This window comes from Cloeon dipterum, chromosome X, assembly GCF_949628265.1.
Source record: "Cloeon dipterum chromosome X, ieCloDipt1.1, whole genome shotgun sequence".
In the NCBI taxonomy this organism is placed as follows: domain Eukaryota; kingdom Metazoa; phylum Arthropoda; class Insecta; order Ephemeroptera; family Baetidae; genus Cloeon; species Cloeon dipterum.
This window is the reverse complement of record NC_088790.1, coordinates 17,149,765-17,173,115: the sequence shown is the minus strand read 5'-3', so window position 1 is coordinate 17,173,115 and position 23,351 is coordinate 17,149,765. Positions and strand designations below refer to the sequence as shown.

At 42.1% G+C, this 23,351-nt stretch overlaps 2 protein-coding genes across 3 annotated transcripts; one reads left to right on the top strand and one right to left on the bottom strand.

Annotated features, from left to right (window-relative positions):
- Positions 1-51: 51 nt before the first annotated feature.
- Positions 52-2,899, top strand: LOC135946845 (UV excision repair protein RAD23 homolog A-like). The gene is made up of 7 exons (XM_065495266.1): positions 52-257; positions 344-425; positions 486-660; positions 711-985; positions 1,037-1,225; positions 1,907-2,025; positions 2,086-2,899. The coding sequence occupies exons 1-7, from the start codon at positions 192-194 to the stop codon at positions 2,194-2,196; spliced, it is 1,017 nt and encodes a 338-aa protein (XP_065351338.1). The 5' UTR covers positions 52-191; the 3' UTR covers positions 2,197-2,899.
- On the bottom strand, positions 2,885-21,864 carry Vps13D (vacuolar protein sorting 13D). 2 transcript variants are annotated; one of them, XM_065495261.1, is made up of 42 exons: positions 21,497-21,864; positions 20,866-21,056; positions 20,617-20,808; positions 20,316-20,558; positions 19,953-20,126; positions 19,647-19,894; positions 19,415-19,591; positions 18,525-18,722; positions 18,076-18,474; positions 17,858-18,017; positions 17,327-17,746; positions 17,098-17,274; positions 16,440-16,916; positions 15,969-16,334; positions 15,086-15,912; positions 14,793-15,012; positions 13,569-14,429; positions 13,208-13,512; positions 12,802-13,119; positions 11,926-12,670; positions 11,437-11,733; positions 10,888-11,323; positions 10,481-10,714; positions 10,055-10,431; positions 9,247-9,906; positions 8,963-9,193; positions 8,224-8,824; positions 7,791-7,999; positions 7,200-7,616; positions 6,746-6,926; positions 6,550-6,585; positions 6,208-6,386; positions 5,698-6,129; positions 5,412-5,645; positions 5,176-5,358; positions 4,923-5,106; positions 4,613-4,818; positions 4,448-4,560; positions 3,928-4,068; positions 3,744-3,872; positions 3,500-3,683; positions 2,885-3,315 (listed from the first exon to the last, which is right to left on the bottom strand). In XM_065495261.1, the coding sequence occupies exons 1-42, from the start codon at positions 21,591-21,593 to the stop codon at positions 3,232-3,234; spliced, it is 12,543 nt and encodes a 4,180-aa protein (XP_065351333.1). In that variant the 5' UTR covers positions 21,594-21,864; the 3' UTR covers positions 2,885-3,231. The 2 variants fall into 2 exon arrangements, with proteins under 2 accessions (XP_065351333.1, XP_065351334.1); XM_065495262.1 differs by lacking the exon at positions 6,550-6,585.
- Between the last annotated feature and the right edge of the window lie 1,487 nt (positions 21,865-23,351).

Below are 23,351 nucleotides of genomic sequence, written 5' to 3'. Positions count from 1 at the left end.
CATGGATCGTAGGGGCGTGATCTTGCAAACACAACAGCGCCATTTTTAAAAGGCATCCACACTGCCACAACCAGCTGACTTTGGCATTTTAAAGTGCGTGTTTACCTCGCACGGACTCTGCTCTCCTGAGGAGCTGAATTCCACCGGTCGGTGGCCTAAGTTTGGGAAACTCGGCCGATAAAGTGTCGAAAATGAAGGTGACCGTCAAGAACCTGCAGCAGGAGACGTTCCAAATCGAAATTGCGGCCACCAGCACGGTGCGTAACAGTGAAATGCGCACTCAATCTACATGATTCATCAAAATTTCAATTCATTTGCCTAAATTTTGCGATGCGTTTCGCAGGTCAAGCAACTGAAGGAGAAAATCGAAAAGGAAAAGGGTGCTCATCAGTACAATGCTACCATGCAAAAACTGATCTACTCAGGTTGGCCGTAATTTTCAAATGAATTCTGAAGGATAATGGATTTTATTTTGAAAAACTTAGGTAAAATTTTGGAGGACCCGAGCTTGATTAGTTCTCTGAACATCGACGAAAAGAAATTTATCGTGTGCCTAGTGACAAAGCCTAAAGAGGCGCCTCTAGACGTAACTCCATCTGACCCTAGGGAAATAAGTACAGAGGAAGAGCAGCCCAGTGCCCCTGAATCAAATCCCATAAGGTTTGACACCCATAGTTCCTTTTAAAACCAAAATTAAGTCTTAAATACAGGGCTGAAGAAAGGACTGCACAAGCTGAAGGCGGATCGGGTGCAGCAGCTGGAGACTCGGTTATTTTGCCTCCGGACGAGTTTCAGGTGATGGTGCGCAACATAGTAGACATGGGCTACCCTGAGAGTGAAGTCCGGGTAGCCCTTAGAGCCTCCTTCAACAACCCTGACAGGGCTGTTGAATACCTCATCTCGGGCATACCCAACCTGAACCTGGACGACCCCGTCGAGGAAAGGGCAATCGACGTGGGCGGACTAGAAAGGGAGCAACCTGAAGGTATGTTGTTATCACAATTTTAAGGTTGCCTGATAAAATACTCATATTCAGGCCGAGAGGACCCTCTGGCTTTCCTTCGCACGCAGCCGCAATTCCAGCAAATGCGTCAGGTTGTGCAGCAGGATCCGCAGCTGCTGAACGCAGTTTTGCAGCAGATAGGACAGAATAACCCTGCCCTGCTGCAGATGATCACTGAAAACCAGGAGGCCTTTGTCCGCATGATGAATGAGCCAGCAGCAGGTACGGAACATACTATTCACTTGATATTTTTATTTAGTTTCAAAGTAATCTTTATTATGGTTCTGCAGGGCTATTTTGCCCCATACATTGCCATATCCAGACAAAATAATATCAGTTTGAACATAATTGTATAAAAGAGAGGTGATTCAATATTTCTTGAGGTACTGTTCTTTTAAAAATTCCTTGAATGCACTTTGGTTTCCGTTGAGACACAAATTCGTCGGAAGATTGTTCCAGAGGCGGTAGCTCTGCACTTGAAAACAGTTTAAAGATTCCAAATATGAAAATATATTCTTGACTAATATTTTCATGGACACAAAAAATTTAATTTATTTAACTTATATGAGAACTCAATTGAAAACAGATTTTGTTCCTCTATGTCTTGTTAAAAATTGTTCCAAATTCAGATAACTTTTGCTAGCCCTCTTGAAAAATCACTATCACATTAGAGATAAACAAGAGCAAAAAATTCAAGTCAGTTTATGCTTGGCCAATCTATGTGTTAAAACCAACATGAAGTTGGGCACTAAAAAGTATTTTTGACTTACTGATTGAAGTGACGTAAAAAATCTTTATTTCAACATTCCAAGGGAATCTAAAATAGCAAAGTAAAAATTCTAGTCTCACTCAAAAAGTTTTGTAATTTTATATATTGTCACTCTAACTGTTTTGTCTTTGTAGGAGATGCAACGCCGAGACACGCCACGGCAGCGGCGGCAGCTTTGGCCGAGGACGATGGTGAAGGTGTCCCAACACAAACAATTCAAATTTCCCCACAGGATAAACTGGCCATTGACAGGGTAAATCAGCATAATGAATTATATAATTTGAACGAAATTGTAACTTAATTTGGTCTGCAGCTAAAGGATCTGGGATTTCCTGAGCATTTGGTGGTGCAAGCCTACTTTGCCTGTGAGAAAAATGAAAACTTGGCAGCTAATTTCCTGCTATCCCAGAACCCAGATGATTGAATCTCTGATCGGGCACTGTTTATTGTTTGTTCACAATCCCTGCATTAACTTGTTAGTTGTTTTGACAAAAGACAACGCCACTGTACATACTGAAGCGTAATCAATGAAACGAATTAACACTAACGTCTGTTATCAGTAGAATCAAATGCAGCTACCTTAGAGTTAGTTAGCTGTTTTTTTCCATATATCCTCAGAAAAAAATGTGACAAACTCTACTAATTGAAACTCATTTTAAGGCTGACGTCAGTTGCCAAAACTAGTAGAGCTGGACTTTTCTGTACAAATATGTAAAAATAAACAGCTCACTTCATACTGAGGAAGCTGCATTTAATTATTCTTGACAATTCTGACAACCTTGTGTGCTTCTGCCTTCATTGGCATCTATCAAGAAACAAATGTCTGTATCAGTTTAATTAACATTCAAATGATTGTACCCACAATAAGTTTTGTGCTTTTGCTTGTAACTTTGGTCAGAATTTTTGACTGACGTTACACAAACTTTTAATACTCTAGGGTACCTCAAGATTCACCAAAATTCAGTGCACGCTATCCCATTTTCTATTTGAAAATTGCTTAGTATTTGCTGATTGTAATGCTAATTTATTTTTAAATTGAAGATCTTAGTAACCACCTAAAATGATGAGTTTCCAAAATCTGAGATCAAAAATGTAAAAATAAAACTGAAGAATTGAAAAATAGTTAACTTTTTATTGTGTCAATTAATCACTATACACAAGTCACAGAGATTAATAAGGCTACTAGTAATGCTTTTTGCAAATCTCAACTTATCAACACAGCCATTCGGCAACCAATTTCTCAAAAATGTATTTTATTCTACCTCAAAATTTCCCGACTCTTCGGATCTACTGAGGAATGCTAACAACTAATTAAAAAATAACATTACCTGGGACTGGTCTACTATTCAACTCCTGAGTAGTAGTTACAACAATAACAGTAGTTTAAAAACAATAGAGATGATTGAAATCCATTTTTCTTTGGTCCGAATTGACTTCAAGCGATAGTTCATTAAGTACTTCAGTCATCCAAGTCTGGCAATGCAGCCAATGTGCGAATTTTCTCTTCATACATTCCTTTGGAAAAAATTATTTGTTGACACACCTGTGGGAAAATCAAAATCGATTTATTTTCAATTTGCCGCAGGGAAATAGATACAAAAAATGTCACAAAGAGTTTAAGAGTATTACTTGAGTACTAATTTTACAGGTTTGATTCTAGACATTATTGGCGCTGGGCTGAGGCAAAATTTGAGATAAAAATTGTCTAAATGATTTTGTATTAGTACCCATTTAGCCGTCTCTTCAGTATCGCATCTGACCCTTGGTCTCCTTATTTGCGGCTCCTCCTCCTCCAAATCGCGGCTGAAGCTGCCTTTGTTCTCAACCTGCTCAGCCAACTCGACGTATTGAAGCATTCGGCCTGGACAATTGGGATCCTCCTCCTGAATAGGTCGACAGTTTTGCAGCTCCCTAGAGTGACACGATTTAAGATTAGATAAAGAGGCCGAAAAAACAACTCAAATAAATTACCCTAAATGAACCTTGACAACTATGGCACACGAGCCAGTGGTGCTGGTGGTGAAAACGCGGACAGCCTCACTTGAAACAATCACGCGGAGGTCCTCAGTTCCAGATCTTAGCAGTTCATACGCCATGAAACTGTAATTTTGACACTGCAGTCACGTTCATAAAAGTAAAAACCAAGAAATCTTACATCTCAGAAAAGAGATTGTTGTTGATCTGGTGGAGGAACTGCTGACCCTCACTTTGTTTGTACGAGTAGATTGGTAGAAGACCTCCAGGGCCCACGATGCACCTAGGAAGCCGGCACCGGCTTGGTTGGTAATGGTTTGAGCTGAAATTTTGTAAAATTTTAAATTTCGTCCTTCATAATTTTTATAACTCTATGCTTTATTTTTCAACAATTTATTTAAATTACTCATAAACATAGTCAATAATTATAGAAGTGAAATATGCGCGTAATTTTCAATTTCTATCATATAGATTTGCATTCAATCAATAAGATAAATAGACAATGGATTAATTTAAAGCTGATTTGAATTTAAATAATTTATGGGGTCAAACACTTTAAATCATTTAACATAATTTGGCAGCGTCTAATGGAGACATATTATCAATTATTATTCTACTAAACATGGTGCATGCAGCTAGAACGTCCACTCTCATTGCAAGTTTTTTATGCTCTATCTAATCAAGATATAAAATTTAAATACCTTCTGCTTGAGGTGCTGACTGCACTGGCAATATCGCTGACAAAATCCAACGAGCCCATCACAGGCTTGGTCACGGTTCCAACTAGCCCTCTGCCAAGTCCGTAAATCAGGCCCTAGTGCAAAAAAGTTAGCATGATTCGATTTACATGATGGCTTGGGTCTCACTGAAGTTCCTTCAGAGGCGGCGCCCTCATAAGCCTGCGTGAATATACTGGTGGCGCCACCGAGGATGCCAAAGGCCAGACTGCGGACGCCCACCTTCACATGTTCCCATGAGTTTGTTTGCGCTGGCATTCGCCTGCGGATGCGCTGCCTGCATTCTTCGTGGTACTCATCCAGTGCCACCCAACTCACGCCATCACTCAAAGAGCCTAAATTGAAAAATTAATTGATTATGTTTATTATGCTTATAAATTTTTTAGTCATTTACATCAACCAATTTAAATGCACAAGACTTGAACGAAAAATTGATTACCAGTGACTTTGGCAGTTGAGCTGGATATTCCATGAGTGACGTTTTTAACAAGTCCACCAACGCTCTTGACACCCGGGTCACAAATGAGGCCAACAACACCCTCAGTCACGTTAGAAACAAGACCAGTGGCGCCGCCGAGGATGTCCGATGAGAAGAGGATAATCGGCAGCTGACCTCTAAGAGCCTGATAATATTTTCCAGTGCGGAACAATTTAAAATTATGGACACAAATTGAAATTAAAACAGTCATTACAGCTTGGAAATGCTTGGTGAGTTGTTCCAGCAAAGCTGGCTGGCTTAGTAGCTCATGTTCAATGTGGAAAGGCGACAGCTCGACTCCAGCGTCTTCGAATTTGATCAGAGTGAGGCCTAGTCTTCTTTTGATAGGTTTAAGCCTTGGCGGTATGTTGTTTGTAGTAACTGCACTTAAACGAATCTAAGAGAATCAACGTTTTTAGAAAAGCATAAAGTTAAAAGAGAATAACGCACATTTGTGAAGGCAACAAAGAACTTAGAGAAAAAGTATCTTTGAGCGGCCATTCTCTGTTCCGCGAGTGCAGTGAGCCCTCTCTGAGCTTCTAAATCGCCGCCCTCAGCTCCAGCAGCCATTGCGGTCGAGATTGGTTCCACTTCAGGCACGCCAAGCCCGAACAGGGACAAGATAAGCAGCAGCTGTTCTTCCTCAATAGTCAGATTCAAGTTGCGGATTATCACCGCCGCGTTCTATCGACAACAAAAATTCATTTCAATTCAAATAACCAAAAGAGCAACACACCTTAATTGTGTCAATGTTATGGTTGCTTGAAACGACCCTTTCCGCTGTGACTTCAATGACAGGGATGCAGGCGGAGATGTCCTCAGTCCTCTCAAAGCTTGGCACAAAGACAACCACAGGGCACTGCGCCTCGAGCATCTGGTTGTCGACTTGGATGTTGAGCACAGAGGCCTCCAATCTTTGAACATTTTGCTGCGTGCTAATCCGCACGCTGAGGCACTCGAGCAAGCAATATGCCAGCTCCTCACGCTGGCTTGTGTCAATCAGGCTGATGCCAAGGCCTCCAGTCAGACGCACTTGCAGGCAAAAGCCTGTGCCCGGATTTTCCTTTGTCTCCCTTGACTCAGTTTGACTCTCTTGCATTGCGGGACTGCCCCAACGGGTGAAAACTACTGGACTCCAGTCTCGTTGCTTTGGAATTGAGAAGATCCTCTGCAACAAAATTTATTATTATTATTTTTTTAATTTTAATGTGCTGCTTATTTCTTTTAATCACAATGTAAAACTTACTCGCAGTTTCTTATCCGCAATTTCGAGCACCCTTGTCGGCCCATCTGCGTACACCCTGAGCGACAAAATTCCCGATCCTGGCCTCAATTTTTGAGGACCCAAAGCTTGCTCCACAGGGACACCGTCCTCTGTCTTTTGGTGACAGATAGGCTGAGGCGGTCCAAGCACAACTTCACTCCCTGTAATTAAAGATTTGTGAGGCTGCTATAGTGTTAATAGTTTGACATAGACACAGTTACAAGAAAGATCTTTGCAAGTGTATTAAAAGCGAATTAAAGAAATCAGAAAAGATGCTACTGGGGCAGAGGGTTGAACACACACGAACAAGGTGGTGTTACATACACATTTGCCAGGAGCCAGCAGCATCAAGACCATCGCCTGAAAGAAGCGCCAATCAAATCCACCATAACCGTGTATATCACATAAAAATTTACATGTAAAAAAGTGAAACTTGCAAAATGCAAACTGTGCCAATGTTCCATACAAAAGGATAGATAGAGTTTAAAAGCAAAAAACAAAATGTAGGAAAAAAACTGACCTCTTCTTAGGCCAAAGAAGCCATCCTTAGCCTGAACGCACATGCTGTTGTGCGCACACCTCAATCTCCCGTCATCAGTGAATCGCCAGGTTTGTGTTGACTGTCTCCTTGGCTCTGGTCTTCTGATAACTAGAGGCACGTATTGCAAGGGCTGTGGAGCTGGACCGGCTATGTCCAAAACCTGAAAACCAGTTTAAAATAAAATTTAACACAATGATGTGAACAAGAATTGAATCTATAAATTAAATTATTAAAAGAAAACAAGTTACAGTTCAGCCGAATGATTTTTAATCAAAATTGATTTAGTCGCCTTTATTTCTATAGAAAGAACCACAAGTGCCGAAAAATGAATTTTCAGTAATGAATTATGTTCATTTTTTTGTGAATTTTCGTTCATAAATACAAAATTCCCAGTATATTGGAAACACCTTCAGATACTAAACTCTGTACTCACCAATGACTGGTGGTAAGGGTCGTCAGGCTTTCTAGGGTCCCTTGGGGGCCCACTGCCCTCATGCTGTAGGTGTCCGTCGACAGTGAGCCGCCAGAGTTGCGAGCGGCAGCCGTGCTCCTTCTTCCTCAAGACGACTCTGTTTCCCTCAGGTACGTCAAGCACCAACTGTTGGCACTGCATCTCGATACGCGAATTGCACGCGTCTCCACTCTCAGGTGGAAAAGTCCACGTCATGGCGATGTAGATGAAGTTGTCGTAAGTCAGCTCTCCACGCATGTCGAGCATATTCAAATCAAAGGAGAACTCATTTCCACCAGGAGCGATGCACGTTAGGTTATGCGGCATAAGGGGCTCATCCCAGGTGTAGGGCAAGCAGCAGTGTGGACGCACCACTGTTTGCTGCACCTTGGCTCCACCCTTTAATTTCGAAAACAATGATTTATATTACTATCGTGCAAAAGTTAATTTATTTCTATTAATGATCAGATATGGGACGCATTAACGCAGTCAAGGAACAAAAAATAACATGCATATTAAAATTTTGAAAGAAAATGCTGACTTGGAAGTCTGATATAATTATTCCCTACGTACTTGATAGATGTGGACTGGAACTTGTGAAAAGTTGTCGACTCGAACTGGTGAAGGCATTGAGACGTCAGAAAAAACAATAACAAACGATGCTTCTTGCTCAGTGACCTCGACGCTGAGGAAATTCATGCATCCAGAACGATCACGGATGTTCAAGTGGAAGAGTGCTGTTTTGTTGATGAAAAATGAACCAGACCAGCAACACTCTAGAACTAAAATTAAACCATTTGTTAATTTATAGTGACTGACCGATCCCTTTAGTTTTTAGGCAGGTATGACAGTAAAAAATATAACTTGACATTATTTAAAAAACCAGTGTTGAAGGTTAATTTTAAGCTGAAAATAGGTAATTCGGCATTTTGAAGAAGAATCAATAAAGACAATATTTAAAAACTATTACAAGTCTAATAAATAAAATAGCAGCGAAAAAACTCACCTTCTGGCATGCGAACGCACAGCCTGTGCTCTTTCTCCAGCTTTGGCCAGTGGAAAGGAATACAGCATCCTGGCACAATCCTGACATAGGAAGCGTTTGCGTACAGGTCAGTGAACGTGGTAGCAAAGTAGCTCTGGGCGAACTCGAGTTCACGGCTTGACTTGTTGTGCAACAGATATCTGGGTGCCAGGTGAACCATGGTGGTCCTCCTATAGCGGCCCCTCCCAGGTTTGGTGCTCACGCCCAGCTCGAAGATCTCGTCAGGCCGATCGCTGAGGCCAAGACGCAGTTGGATCAGCTGAACGTCCCTGCGCGGCAGCAGCGGCTTGGACCAGTCGGGCCGGCTATTGGCCTTGTAACCGTTGCCAAGGCGCACGACGTAGCCGGCGCCCTGCTCAGGATCAGCCAGGGAAAAGATCAGCGGCGCCACCATGCGCGCCATCTCGTGTTCCTGACCTTGGCCAGCTGCCTCCAATGAGGCACCCTCCTGCTTCAGCACCACTGGCAGACCGGTGCGGTTGATCAGCCAGTATGGGGCACTGATGCTCACCTGACAGCCTCTGCCAGGGGCCACGCGCACCGTGACGTTCAAAACTAAAACCTAAGGCAGAAAATTAGAACATTTTCTCAGCATTTCCCATTTATATGGAGATAAAACAGGTTTTGTTTGTAACTCATTGTTCACATTGTAATTGCGTAGATTAATTTAAAATTAGAATGAAGCGTGTGAAGTACATACCCGAGAATGGATATCTGTGAGGAAGATGTTATTCTGTCTGGAGTTCCCTCCGTAAGGCAGTAGTTCTAGCTGCCCAGATGAGGTGAAATTGTCCATAAGGAAGTGCAAGGTTTGCGACTCAGAAATGTCTACGTAATTCAAGGATGCAGATGTGCCTGGGCCGATGCTTAGTTTCAGATTGGTTGATGAACGGACTATGCACTCCAACTCCAAAGGAAGGAGGTTGTGAACCTGCATTTTAAATCTTTGAAACAGTTCTGAATACAAAAGCAAAGATTACATACCACAATTGGACTGAGCAGTGTGAGTGTGTGCGCGGGCTGCGGGTACATGTAGGTGAGATTGCGGTGCTTGGTCCACTGAGGGTAAAGCTTCTCGGTAGGATAAAGTTCCCTCTGCACAGCCAGGGTGAACCTGTATCCGTCGTCCGCGTGGTGCGACCTTGTGCTTCTGCAGACATAAGACTCCTCTTGCACACTGCCCGGCTCGGCAACGTGACTCCACTGAAGAGAAGCACTGACCTCAAAGAGATCGTAGCTGCTGTCGATTTTTGGTCTGATTTTCAGAGTCGAGTGCACCAGGGTCATGGGAACTGCCAGGGTTGCCCCTGGCTCAATTTCTCTGTAGCTGCTTTTTTGCTCCGTGCAGAGCTGTACTGCCATGGGCAGCTGGTTGCATATCAACAGGGCGGACCTGACTGTAACTAACTTGCGGGCACACCCTTCAAGGGTCACCTGGAAGACGACCCTGGATGACGGGAGGACTCCAAAGCTGGTGTCGTCTAAGTCGGGTTGGGCGTGGCGGAAATAAACACCAACTCTGTCAACTGAAACAGGGTGGACTGCTCTCCAGCCAGCAACACGGACACGCACCTGATGCAATTTTAGGGTGTGCGAATTGCGGTGACGAAACTTTTTGGCTTGGTGCTCAAAATCAAATGGCATCTGTGAATAAATTTTATTGCATGTCATAAAAACCAAGAGATTTTTTAATTTTTAAATTCAAAGTTACTGTTTTATAGTTGCAGAAACTGCAGAGCAGTTGGGAAAAGAGAAGGAAGGAAATTTACTGAAAGTGCAGATAAAAACTCACTGTTTGTCCAGCTTTGACTAATGTCCACCCCTCATTGGTTTGAGGATGTTCATTCTTAAGTGGGTCATAAGTGTCGGCCATTTTTACATTGGTGGTGAACCAAAGGTCCGACCCAGTGTCGTTTAAGAGCTGGTATGGAACAAAAGGCGATCTTCTACGGTAGTTCTGCGACAAATTCTTGTTCTGCACTGTGCTCAGGATATAATCTTCTGTCCAAGTCTCTTTTACTATGTGGAACAGGGAAATGAAGGAATCGGTCAAATTAAACGAAAGAGTGTCATCAGCGTCAACGTGAAGCCTGAAATACGGCACAGGCATGAGCTCTTGCCATTCCCACGTAAATTTGGTCCTCCATGGCTCCACCAGAGGCTCCCAACCTGACAAAAGACCATTAACTACATTCAAGAAGAATGCGGCATACAGTACCTGAGAGAAGTCTGTTATAGTAGTCGATGGTCAGGTGGCATTCCATCTGGCCGTTATCAACAAGCCTATTAGTGCCTAGCAGCTGCTTAAGGCTCAGCTGAGCTAAACTTATTTCTAGCAATGGTACATCAGCGTCCCTGCAATCGTCAATGATGCAGATGCTCAGAAGATGTGTTTTCAGTTCCATTTGCTTGAAACTCAGGATTCCATCACCACCTTGAATGTGATGAGACGCTGCAAAATAATCTAGATCAGTTCCCCTGCACTTAGCTACAATAGTATAAATATAATTAAATATTTATTTATAATTGTTATAGGAGTGTACAAATTCATTTAATGATTTTAATGTTGACATTTTGCCACTTACACTCGCGAACAGCAAAATAATAATGAGCTTAAATACTTACTCATGTGTGAGTGTTTAGCGTGTTGAGTGAGCCACAAGGCAGCGTCGTCAAGTTTGCCCCCACATTGGTCTAGGGCGCTGGCGCAATCTTCTGCCGAAAATCCAAGCGCTCGCAGCTTTTTGATGTTCTGCAGCACGTTTTTAGGGCCATCTACCTGTTTAGAACGGTCATGACCACTAATGCTGCTCAACAGCTGAGAAAACATCTGGGCGTCATGGTAGGAAAGACGAAGGCTCAGATTCTGAAGGGTGACATCAAGCACCTTGACGCCTTCTTCAGATTGTACAATGTCTAGGTTCACGGTCACAGGGTCAATTATGGACACAGCGGATTCCTCCTCATTGCCTAGCAAACAGTACAATAGCTCACAGCGGTTCAGGTTGCAGGTTAGCGGCCGCTCTTTTGATGTTGGACGGTATGACACAACAGTTGTGCTCTGAAATGATTTTTTACTTAATTTCCTGCTCTAAATTTAATAATTAAAATCCCAAGGGAAAGAGAACCCACTAAAAACTAACAATTTCGTGAGTGATCCAACACTTAACTCACTTTGAGAATTAGAGCGTTTGTTTCCCATTGTGAACAATCTTCGACTAGCACCACCTCAGAATCAGTAATGTTCAAGGTTAGCTCAAATGGCTCTTCTTGGTCTGGTGTTTGTGGCGTTTGGTGCGAAGGGGTGGACAATTTAGCTGGATCGACGAATTCTATATCCGGATTTGTGCTGATGAAATCTCTGACCAATTCCCACCAATCAAGGATTAGCATAAGCCGCATGTTATTCAGCAAAATGGTGAACTTGGCACCATCACTAGGCATCCGCCTGTGGTGGATTTCAGCCTGAACCTGCAGAAAAATATTCAATTAACCAAAATCTTTGAGGTTAATAAAGGAGATAAGCAATAATAATAAAGGAGATGGTTTACAATATCAATGTTGTTTAGGAGAATTTTCATTTCCTAGTTAGATTGAGATGGTTAAAATAGAGACTCTAGCATAAGAGCCAATTTTTTAAATATATTTTTTTTGTATCAGTACCTGACTAGATCTTCGAGCAGCGTCAACAGGGAGAAGAATGTTGTTGAAAATGTTAGGTCTCTTGTTCACTGGCTCAGTGCAGAACCTTTTGTCACTGAGAAGGATCTCCTTGGACACCAAATCAATATCTCTGGCTCCATCTGAGCGACTTTCAACGACAAGGCGGCATTTAATGAAGTTGATCAGCGCGAGCGGCTCCGGCTGCTGCAGTACAACGTGCACGTCCACCAAGTCCAGTTTCAAACAGGTGCACACCCAGACCAGGTCTTCCATACTGCTGGCGGTCGTGAACTTGATGCACGGCGTGGGAGTTAAAAGGTAGTCAAGGTCGTCTAGATTTTCGCCGATGTTGTACATCAGCAGACCTTTGACGAGTTGGTACTGCTCTAAGCCGATGACCGCATGCACGGCAGACAATGTGCCTTGTATGCTGATATCGGGCACTGGGTGTGCGGTCATCGAGTCCAGGTTTCGCTCCACTCGCAGCTGCAGCTGGCACTTCTTCTCAGTGAGAAATGAGGCACCAACTTTCTCCACGCAGGTATTACCAATGCGGAATTTGACTGAGTTGGCAGCATTTGAGTCGCTGTAGGAAGCAAGACGGTGGCTGGAGAAGATATCCATGTTGATCAGGTTAATGTCCATCACGTCCAAGAGGCAGTTTTCAGCATCTGGCTGAAGATGGAAGGTGAATTTGTTGGAAACAGTCAGCTTGCCAAGATCCGCGACTAGAACTTTGTTTGACCTGAAATTATGAGAGAAATATTAAGTTTGTTTATTTTCCATGCTTATTGATTGTAAGATAGTCAAATATTAAAATTATAATGACTCATGTGGAGAAATAAACTGAATTGGCAGAATGTTAACAGTACTCACTTGGAACTCAGGGGGATCAAGATGACTGGAGAATCTGCCTGAATGTCCCAGAGAATTCTTCTTCCTCTTGTGGACTGCTCTTCATCTGTCATGCCCGCGGCTGCTTCACGGAGCCTGGACATCAAATTCTGCAGCAGGCTAAAGTGGTTTATCATGATTTTGAGCTCTTCGATGAAGCGCTGCGTGTGCACGTAAAACACGGAACTCATGCGCAGACGGACTTGAGTGTCGCACTCTCGATTCAGCATCACATCTGGCTTGCTGTAGTTCAAGATGCTGAAGTCCAAAGCTTCTCCTCCTGATGTGATAAATCGCTCTCTGAAGAAATTTTTTTAGTGTAACTATTATTATTGGACTCATTTCAGTCAAACTAAAATAAATTTGATTTTGAGTATTTAAAGCTTACTTGTACAATCTGCCATGGCTACTAACGTCTAGAAGAGACAATTTTCCAAGTTTTCCAGTCGTGGTGCTCTCAGATCCTCTTCGCTCTGTGTGTGCTGTCAGGTGAGACGCGTTTGCCCTGGCTAATTCACTACCAGAAGTCTTGATCAGCACCAAGGTCAAAGACCTGACTTTGACGTCGGTTTGAGAATTGCAGCTTTCCTCATTGCGTTTTTCAAGTCTCTTGGCTGGGGTTTGCAACTGCATCTTCTTTTCAGACGCACTCTCAGTGTCAGGACCAAGCCCAAAAAAGTCGAGGATGACAACCTGGATATGTTACAAATATTAAATTAAGAGAAAAAGTATAATCATTTATATTTTACCCATGATTCAATGTTGACCACAAGATCCAAACAATTAAAGTTGATATCAAGATATCTCTGGACACTCTTGTGCTTGGTGAAAAATTCTGGACACTTGGGATCGATGATCTGGACGTCCACATGCACAAGATTGTCTTTCATGGCCACCGCACCAAACGGCGAAGATACGTTCCTCCGTGGTGAGGGTGGCGGAGTGCAAGGGCACCTCTGTTCCGTGATGTTGCTCGCACTTGGAGGCGCCCCTTTTGGGCCAGCTCCATAGAGGATGCTGGTTTCCAGCAGGTCTGGCAGAGAGCCTTTCGTGGCACCAAGCATTTCAAGTGGAGTTGAATTCAGGTCAGGGCAGGAGCGAGAAACATGCATGGCGGTCTTTCTGGGTTCAGGAGCTTCTTCCTGAGGCACAAACTGAGACACAACTAGCATACGATGAGGCGATTCTTTCGGCTGCAGCAGATCTTCCACAAGCAAGGCTTTCAGGGACATCTTAATGGTTGTTTCAAATGGGTCGGTTTTCAGGTAGTGCACCCTGAAGTCGTGGAAGCTGATGTCAACCATGTCACGCTCATCACCTCGGTAGTGGCCTCTCAGGGTCACGCTCAGCGCAGGCAACTCAAAGAACACTCTCACGATCACTTTATTGCGGTTGCTCTTTAGGTCCATTGGAGTGCAGGCTGGCTGCGAGTTTATAAAGCGAGACTTCAAAGTTGGGTCCAACACTAAGAACGAGTCCGTTGAGGATTTTTCCTGCGCCTTTGTTGGATCTGTTTCGGTCACGGTAAGTTGATTGAGACTGTCCAGAAGCTGTTCATATTGAGACCGAGACAGGGAGAGCTTCAAATCTTGGACAACCATGCCGCGAACCTAATAAAATGCGAGATTAAAAAATAAATTAAATAAATTAAAAATTCTGCTCTACAAAATACGCATCACTGCTACTATGTAAAACAACGAGAAATCATTAATTCAATCATTATTTGAAAGTAAAATAGATCTATTCAAACTCAATAATACCTATATAAACATTAACCACATTTTTAGATTTTTTTATTTATTTTAATATTATTTGTTTTTTTTTGCAGAGTGTGCTCTCAATTTTGGCCTCTCAATTTATACGCTGGAATCGCATGTTCCACTTATTTACTAGTTTTCCACGCGGAACATGCACGTTTTAACTTTCAGTAGAATTATCCAACTAATTTTCCCCAATAAATTTAAGTAGCTAACCTGAAAAGTGTCTTCGCTGTCTACGTCAAGGAAGTCCATACTCTGGTCCATTAACAATGATGGGAGACTTTCGGTAGGCTTCATCACACTGCGGCCTCTTTCAAGATCAATGACTAACTTAATCACAGTATTGTGAAGAATAGGGACAGCGCCTTCTTTACAAGAGTACAAAACATCCGCTCTTTGTAAAACTGATTCACCAGGATACTCAGGAACTCGCCTGCAAAGAAATATATTGTTAATAGTTATATTAAAATATTAAAAAATGAACTTTGGAGTGAAAGATTTTTCACCTTCTATTATCTATATTGAGAGAGGCAAGATTCATATCTCTGATCTCCAATTTGTACTTGGCTCTGCGCCGGACAATGCCCCAGCAGTAGTGTCCGGCATTGTCTGAATTAGGACTTTCATCGTCCTCTGCTTCATTCTCGTCGATCAAAGTGATTTTACCAAGGTGAGCCACTAGAACATCTCCAGATGAAGATGAGCGGGGCAATACGATGACTGGAGACTCAAGAACAATATCCAACTTTGTGTCCAGGAGAAAGTCCTGTTCAGCAGGATCCTCTTCAGGCGTGAAGGGCGTGTTGAATTTATTCTCCAGGAACTCAAGTGACTGGGACATGCTCCTGCGACGCTTGTGCTGGGGGGACATCTCAAGAGTGGACAGAGATAGACGGCTGCCTCGTTCGGAAAGCGCGTCCACTCGGGCGTGGACGTGCATGAGGCCCATAGCCACTTCTGCGGCCGCGGAGCGAATGGATTTCGCCAAATTAGATACATATTGCTTGAATTCAGAGGCACAAGACTGCAACTCGAGGAGGAAGCGCGGCGAGTGCGTAAACCAAACAGATGCCATGCGCATACTGACTGACGTTTGGCCTCCTGTCTCCAGACTTCGGTAGATGCTGAACATGAATGCCTCTTTGTCTTCCTCTTCGACGCTAGAGGTCGCAAATAGACCTGGGCTACTGCTGTGCTGGTACATGCTGCTAAGCTCAGCGTTCAGTCGCTGGAGCAGCTCAGCCTGGTGGTCTACGTTAGATGAGGCAAGTGGATCGTGGCCCAAGCTCAGGATTCGCTGGTGCTTTTGACCTTCTGGGGTTAAGTCAAGAACCTTAAAATGGATTCAAGTTCAAATTATGGCTGATAAGAGATAAATAAATTATTTACCTGCAATCCTCCAAGCGACCCTTTGACCGTCAATTCAGACCCAACTGTCGCCTGCACTTTGGCCTCAGTCAGAGTTGCGGTAGCGATTTTTCTTGCCTGCGGAACGCCATCCTTAACTATACCTCTTAGCAGCAAGACATTAAGCCTTTGGAAGTCAAAAGTAAGGTCCACTTTGGCCACCGAGGTATTGTTTGTCAGGTTATCAATAGATGTACTGAAAGTGGAGGCGCCAGTGGGGCCATAGTGGTTGTCCGGGAACAGTCTTTTGACAAAGCCAACAAGCTCAACGATAGTCTCTTGATTTGCTATCACATCTAGACAGTTGAAATGCACTGTTGTAATACACTTGCTCTCTTCTGAACCAACCTGTAAAAAATTGAAATCAATCAATTTAAAATTATTCGACTGATAATTTTAATGCAGATGGCAAACTAAGTTGTTCTATAAAATTATTAAACTTCTAAAACATACCTCTTCCATATTTGGACTGAGCCAGACTAGCTCAATAACAATCAATGACTCCCCTTCCAACTCTGCAGGATGTACAAGGTTCGGGGATGTTGCCCTAAGAAACTGTAGAGTGGACAAGGCTTGTGTGAGCGCAATGGGACTAGTGGGTCGATGGGAGGCCCTTGACGGATCTGGCGAGGCGGGCGACGTGGGACTGGTGGGCTCGCTGTCAAACAAACTGCCACTGACACTGTCCATGCCCACTCGCTGATGACTAGCTAGCAGTAGGTCAAAGTCGTTGCCGTAAGTCTGCATGGCATCCACTAATAACAAGCTGTGAATGCTAAGTGAGACGCTTGTCTCCTGGGGGCGCAAAACCAGGCCAGCCCGTACACCCCGCACTTGCAGTTCAGCCACTGAGCGTCCTCTCGACTGCACCTCCAGTGACATGTCATCCACGCAAAACCGAAATACGCACAAGAATGCGTTTTCGGACATCTTTGAACAAATTTACAAATTGAATATTAGCATTATTTAAAGAATTACAATTTTATTCATCAATAGGTGCAAGTTTGTATGGATAGATAAAAAAGGAGTTCAAACAGTAACGCACTAATGATAAAACCGAAACCCTAGACCAGTTTGTGCGTTACAATAGTAAAAATGCAAAAAGTCTTACCTCTCTGAATGGATCTGGAGAGGGCTGTTCGTCAATTCGGCCAAGTCTAATTGGAGAGTCCTGCGGACGAAATGGCGAAGGGAGCCCCTCGCCAAGCATATGGCACACCATGCTTCTTAGTGTGTTCACTTTCTGCTCATTTACGTGCACCACTAGCTTGGGCAGTGTTCCTGACACCTAAATTTGAAGTTAACCCTCGGCAAATTAAAAAGAAAAAAATGCTACAAACCTTAATTGACGGCATGTTAGGGTCATTAGAGTAGAGTGCTCTTCTTTCCACCTGGATGGATATGTTGAATCTGTCCAGAACGTGCAGACTAGATGTGCCTTTGATGTGTGCGTGACGGAGGTTGTCCCTTGTGCGTCCGACCAATATCTGCATGTCACCTAGCTCAACGCTGTACCTGTCATACATCCGCAATTGCAGCGCTGACTCAGTCACATCATGTGGCTTTTGGCCTTTGCCCGACTCTTCTGGGCTTTTGAATGTCTCCCCAATCACAGATTCAACTTGAGGTGATGAGCAAGGTGTGTGGAAGCATTCGTCTTCCTCAGAGTCTTGACGCATGGGGCTCACAACAATGCTAGGGGTGGTTTCCTGCTCCAGAAGATTGCGCACGTTTAATTTGCCTAGGTCAGCAAGCACAACCTAAAAGACAAATATAAGCAATAAATATTACTAAAAGATAATTTATTTAAAGCTTACAATTGCGTAAAAATAATATTATTCATTAAGTTTTATCAAATTGTTTTAGCTTACAGTTGCACTCTTGTCAGTGAAATTCTCCACAAGAATAATCTGCGGTGCTGAAATATTGAGCTTGATGTCCCACTTTTGTCTGCCACGCTGGTTCCCCTCCAACATTTGCTCCCAATTTTGCATCAGCCTTTCTTTTGTCTTCTTTTTCATTTGTTCATACCTGTAATATAAAATAATTAACTTTCTGCAGAAATTTTAGATTTAATCTGTGATTTTACCTCCTTCTGGCTGCCTGTCCCAGATGCAAGAGTGGTTCCTGAGACTGTGGCCTGATGAAAAAGTCTGTGATGGCCTTAGCCACACTTGGGTTGTAAACCACTGCCAGACTGCGTGACTCAATGTGCAGCCGGTAATCTAATTTGCTGCTGAAGGGTTTAGACTCGTACAATAACGAGAAAAGCGGCTCTGAAGAAATCTGGTTCTGCTTGGGCTTTGCCCTGTCTCGACTCTGCAGCGGCTCCACGACCATTGGATAGAGGGAATTCCTAGTGAGGCAGTCCTTCAGGTAGATTCCACCAACACTCAGACTGAAGCACTGAGAGTTGAGCCTTGGCCGCAACTCCAATTGCACCTTCAAGGCCTCGACTTCCAGGTCCATCACAGGGAAGCTTATCACACTTTACAGAATATTCAAAGCTTTGAAACAAGGCCTCATATTCTGATATACCTTTTATAATCTCCCTCATCCTCCTCCATTGTGTCATTTGTAGGCTTCGTGGATGAGAGCAATTTGAAGCTGCCTTGTTTGATGGTCAGTGTATTGATGGCAAAAACCGCATCCCTTTTCAGCATTGAGCTGCTCTCAACGGAGTCGCTTAAAGCATGCAGTAGCTCGTCCTCCAAGGTTTGAGCCTCGTCCGGAGATCTAAACATTTGTGCGTGATACACATATTAAAGGTAAATAGCAAGTTGAATTAATTTAATCCCATTATATAATTAATGAAAGCGACAAAGCTTTTGACAAAGTGCCACACCAACTATGACGCGATAGCACAAATCATACTGAGGCGTGTGAAGCGCGGCGACGATCTGCTGCATCCTTGCACTGTCTCGCCCTGCCCTCAGCAAAAATATGTTTGACTTTCGTGAACGATTATATGCCACCCATATTGAAAGACTACTCTGCGGCAGTTTCCTTCCCTATGAAAGGCGTATGTGACAACAAGATTTTGATGTGTGATTTCTTGTGATATCTTTTATGATTTGTACTAGTCTGGGCTCACTTTGGCTTTGTTCTCCAGGGAAGGGTCTTAGTCACTTATTTTCCAGAAGTGTCACCCTTTCACATACTTTCTATTTCAATTGACTTTTAATTACATTAATTAATGTACATTATTAAGTATGAAAATAAACATTCAATAAATAGACAGCTGATTTACAACCTATGCAATGTGTTTTTGCTCTTTTTTAATATTAAAATCTGAATAATAGTGATTAATATTCCCTTGTTCTATTTTATAATTATTTGTTTGGTTGTTTAAATTTTCGACTGATCTGTTTCAGTTAAAATAATGTTATGTGTGTTTAAATGGAGAGAAAATAAACAAGATCGCTTACTTTGGCACCTGCTCTGGCAGGGCAGGTGCAGCATACCATCCTGTCCACAGGGGGAACCACTGCAGAAGAATTCCAGCCCCAGGCACACTCCAGCCTTTAGTTTCGTAGTCCACAAGCTTGGATGCAGCATTCTGCATGGCTTTCTCACGCAACTCTTGTAAGGCTTCACAAGAGTACCTGAGTTGAAAAGTCAATCATTTACCAACTCAATTAAGCTGATTCTGAAACATGCCTCAATTCAATGGTGTCTTTGAAGACTTTTGCCTCCTGACTGAAGCTGTTTGGCATAAGCAGGTACTGGGTGTAGGTTTCTATGTACTGCTGGCTGACCCTGCTCAAGGTCAATGCCCTCCAAAAAGCCCAGTGCCAGAGAGCTTGAGCGTCATTCCTAGGACAGCTTGTCTGTCCCAAAGAAGCCTCCCGCTGGAGGCCAATAGCCTTCAAGCCTCTGGAGCAACCGACCATCTGATCATATTGCACCTGAATAAATACGAAAATTGAACATAAACAGTTTATGAAAGGCAAGTTTTGTTAGTACATCGGTGACTGAGAATTGGATTGTCTCTAGCATCAGATCACACACAATCCTAGGCTGGTTGCGTGACTTCAGAGGCAGCTCAGAACGGTTCCTCTTTAGCCTTGCCTGTGCACTCACAGGAGACAATACAAAACTCTCCGGCTTGCAGGCTTCCATTGCAGTTTGCATTGCAGCCTGCAAAATTTGGGCTATTAGTATAACTAAGTAATGAAAAAGTGTGAAATTCTGAAGATTTTGTTATTTTATGAAATTAAGAAGAGTTAAATTAAGTAAAATTCATGGTAACTTGATTAAAAACTTTACCAAAACGTTAAAAAATATTTGCTTGAATATTTAAATGGGAGATAATTGTATGTAACGTACAGAGAATAGATTTGGTGGCAAATTTCCAAAAATAGTTGCATTTGTGTCCCAGTACAGTGCAGCATCTGTCAGCTCAACCAGTTTGAAAGCTTCAGATGATGAGTCGATAGACACATATCCCGGTGTCCAGTTTGATGTGCATGTATTTGCTGTCAGGGTTTTCAGGGTGAATCCAGCAGCCACAACCTGACCTGGAATAGATGTGTCATCCTCAAATCGGATGTGCACATCTTTAATCTTCAGCTGAGATTTAGCTCAATTAGTAAGGTGCATATGAGCAGCATTTTTTGTCTAAACAAACCTGCACATTTTCGACAATATTTGTGACAAGACCAGACGTAAAACTCATCCATGAGCTGCAGCTGGAAGAGTAGAAGCTGGAGCTACCACCAGACACTTCAGACTGGTGTTCAGCCCTCCATATGGCCTCCAGCATATCCAGGCTGCGCAGCTTGTCATCTTGAATTAATTGCTCCTCAAATTTTGGATCAAACTAGCAATGAAAAAACAATAGTTTAGCACTCCACTTTTGTCACCAAGGTTTTTTAACCTCATCAGTCTTATAGGGGGAAGCAGTCAGATAGAGTTTTTCAAGGATGATCACCCAGGGCGCCGTCCGGATGTACCTGACCGGAATCTGCAACTTGACAGTCCCGATGAGGCCCGAGGTGATGCACACCGGCAGCCGTAGGTGGTGGAATGCATCCTTCCGCAATGGAACGTTTTCTAATTCCACCTCTCCTAAAATGTTAAATAAAAATAACTCGATAAACACTTGGATCATGGTATTAAAGACAAATTGTATTTATTATTATTTGACAACTGCAAGACTTTATTATTCCACGCGAAATTTCAAAAAAAGCTCGAAGAGATAAAACAACACTCGACAGTAATATTGTAATCAAACTGAAAAATGTAAACAAGATAAAGGTTCATCAAATTTTTAACAAATCTAATAAATGTACGTATGTATTTCAAACCGAACAAAGCTGTTAACAGAATAAAATGATAAGCGATTTATGTACACGTCAAATGAACCAGAAATTTTATTGACTCAGTGCTTATAAATAGAAACTTGCAGAAACCAAAATAAGCAAGACACGTCAAATCCAACGCAGAAGCAGTGACAGTTTTGAAAAGCCATTAATCAAAACAATTTTTAGACATCTTCAATGAATTACCCTGCAGAAGGGCGATGCTGAGCTGGTCAATGCTCAAGTTCTCAACGTAGTTGCTCAGGTAGTTGTTGAGCACCCACTTGACCAGTTCTCGTAGCATTTTGTCCGACCGTCCTCACCTCCTCCGCAGCGAGCACATTATGATTTTAATTCTGTCAGGCGAAGCAAAACACGTACAACAGACAATTCCCGAGCAATGCACTCGTCATCTTCGTGCTGGTGAACTCGATTCGGTCAACGAGGGCTGAGGCGTGTTTCCTGAAGGAGAACTCTCACCTCGCCAAACGTGAATACGGGGTCAACTTTTCCTCGCGATGATCACGACCTTCGGAGAAAGCTGAGAATTTTGAGTTTGCCGCGCTGAAGCAGCTGCTTGCTACGGAAGGCTCGCGTTGATTGGCTCTTATGATAGGGGCGCGGTTACTCTCGATTCTAGAAGGTCCAATTCTTCTTGATTGCAGTTTGTGTTGAAATAATTGTTGAAAACATGAGGCTCACGTGGCACATCTGGGATTCATGGGGGCTATCAGAGTTGATTTAAAAATCGTTTTAACAAGTTTCCAGACAAAAAGCAGTAAAATAAATAATAATTGTTGGCATTATTGCGTGTTAATAAAAATATTATTGGTAATATTGATTGGATGAAATGATTCATGCTCGTTGATGCGTACAAACTTTCGCCATTTGTTGTGTTTTTTACTTTTAATGTGATTATGATTCGGTTTAATTGAGCAAACTAGAAAATAAATCACATTTTTAAAGGGCAACTAGCAAAAATTTGTTTAATACAGTTCAAAATATTACTATTAAACATTTCAAGATTTTTTCCTTCGCTATAAAAGGACAAAAATATATAATTTGGCAGCTGAACTAAAATATGATTTTAAATGTGGCCGACAATTTTTAAGAACTTTTTACAGTGCATATCAATTTTTTCTCTTTCTGAACTTTTTCCAGAATAAAGTAAAATAATTTTTGGCATTATTACTTCGGTTTCAACTACAGCTGTAACTTGATCGAGTTGCATATTTGAAAATAGTTAAAAACCATCAGCTATAGCTGATAGGAATTTTATCGATAACATATTATGCTTCATAGAGTTTCTCTAACTTTTATCTTGTTTAAAAATGCTAGAGCTGCGCTGACACATTTCTCGTGAAATGTTCAAGCTATTTTTGCTACTTGCAATTTTGCACATTTTTCTGGGACACGTGCTTTTGTTTAGTAGATCATAAAAATTTAATGTTAATTTTTGAAACATATTAATTTAAAAAAAATTATTTCTGAAATTTAGTAGATACATTTTTATGATATTATGATATGACGAATTTTTCATTTTTCTCTGTCTAGTTATATTATGTCTCTTTAGGTGGTAAAAACTTGAAAAATGCGGGAAAATGCAGAAAAATCAAAAGTTAATGTTTTTTGGCTGATTTTTTATGCAAAATACCAATGGTGCATTATTTGCGCATTGCAAAATTGGTAAGCCCTTATTGCTACTCCTCTTATCGATCTTAATGGTATCAGTCCAAACAACGCACTGTTAAAAATACAACAGCAGTCTGACGTCAAATCAGTTAAGCTTTTGATCAAGGGATTAAAATTCCATTAAAGAATGTTTTGATGGACTTTAATTGTTGCACGGCGGTGCACTATCTTCAATAGGCAATCAACAAGGAATATTTTTAAAGAGCCAATATTATAATGCAGTTTCTTAAAGATTTAAAATTCTAAAGATAGCTTTTTTTAAATAAATTTTCATCGATATTTTTATAATATTTTAGAAAATATTTGTTCACAGCTGATTTCATTTAAAGGGATTTCACAAAAGTTTCAATTTTAAAAATAATGACACAGT

Coding starts and splice junctions, on each gene's coding strand:
- LOC135946845 (XM_065495266.1), top strand. CDS start 192: ATGAAGGTGACCGTCAAGAACCTGCAGCAGGAGACGTTCCAAATCGAA. Junction 258..343: donor AAATTGCGGCCACCAGCACG/GTGCGTAACAGT, acceptor TGCGTTTCGCAG/GTCAAGCAACTGAAGGAGAA. Junction 986..1,036: donor AGAAAGGGAGCAACCTGAAG/GTATGTTGTTAT, acceptor ACTCATATTCAG/GCCGAGAGGACCCTCTGGCT.
- Vps13D (XM_065495261.1), bottom strand. CDS start 21,593: ATGCTACGAGAACTGGTCAAGTGGGTGCTCAACAACTACCTGAGCAAC. Junction 6,130..6,207: donor TTGCGGATAAGAAACTGCGA/GTAAGTTTTACA, acceptor ATTTTGTTGCAG/AGGATCTTCTCAATTCCAAA. Junction 5,107..5,175: donor TCACCAAGCATTTCCAAGCT/GTAATGACTGTT, acceptor AAATATTATCAG/GCTCTTAGAGGTCAGCTGCC.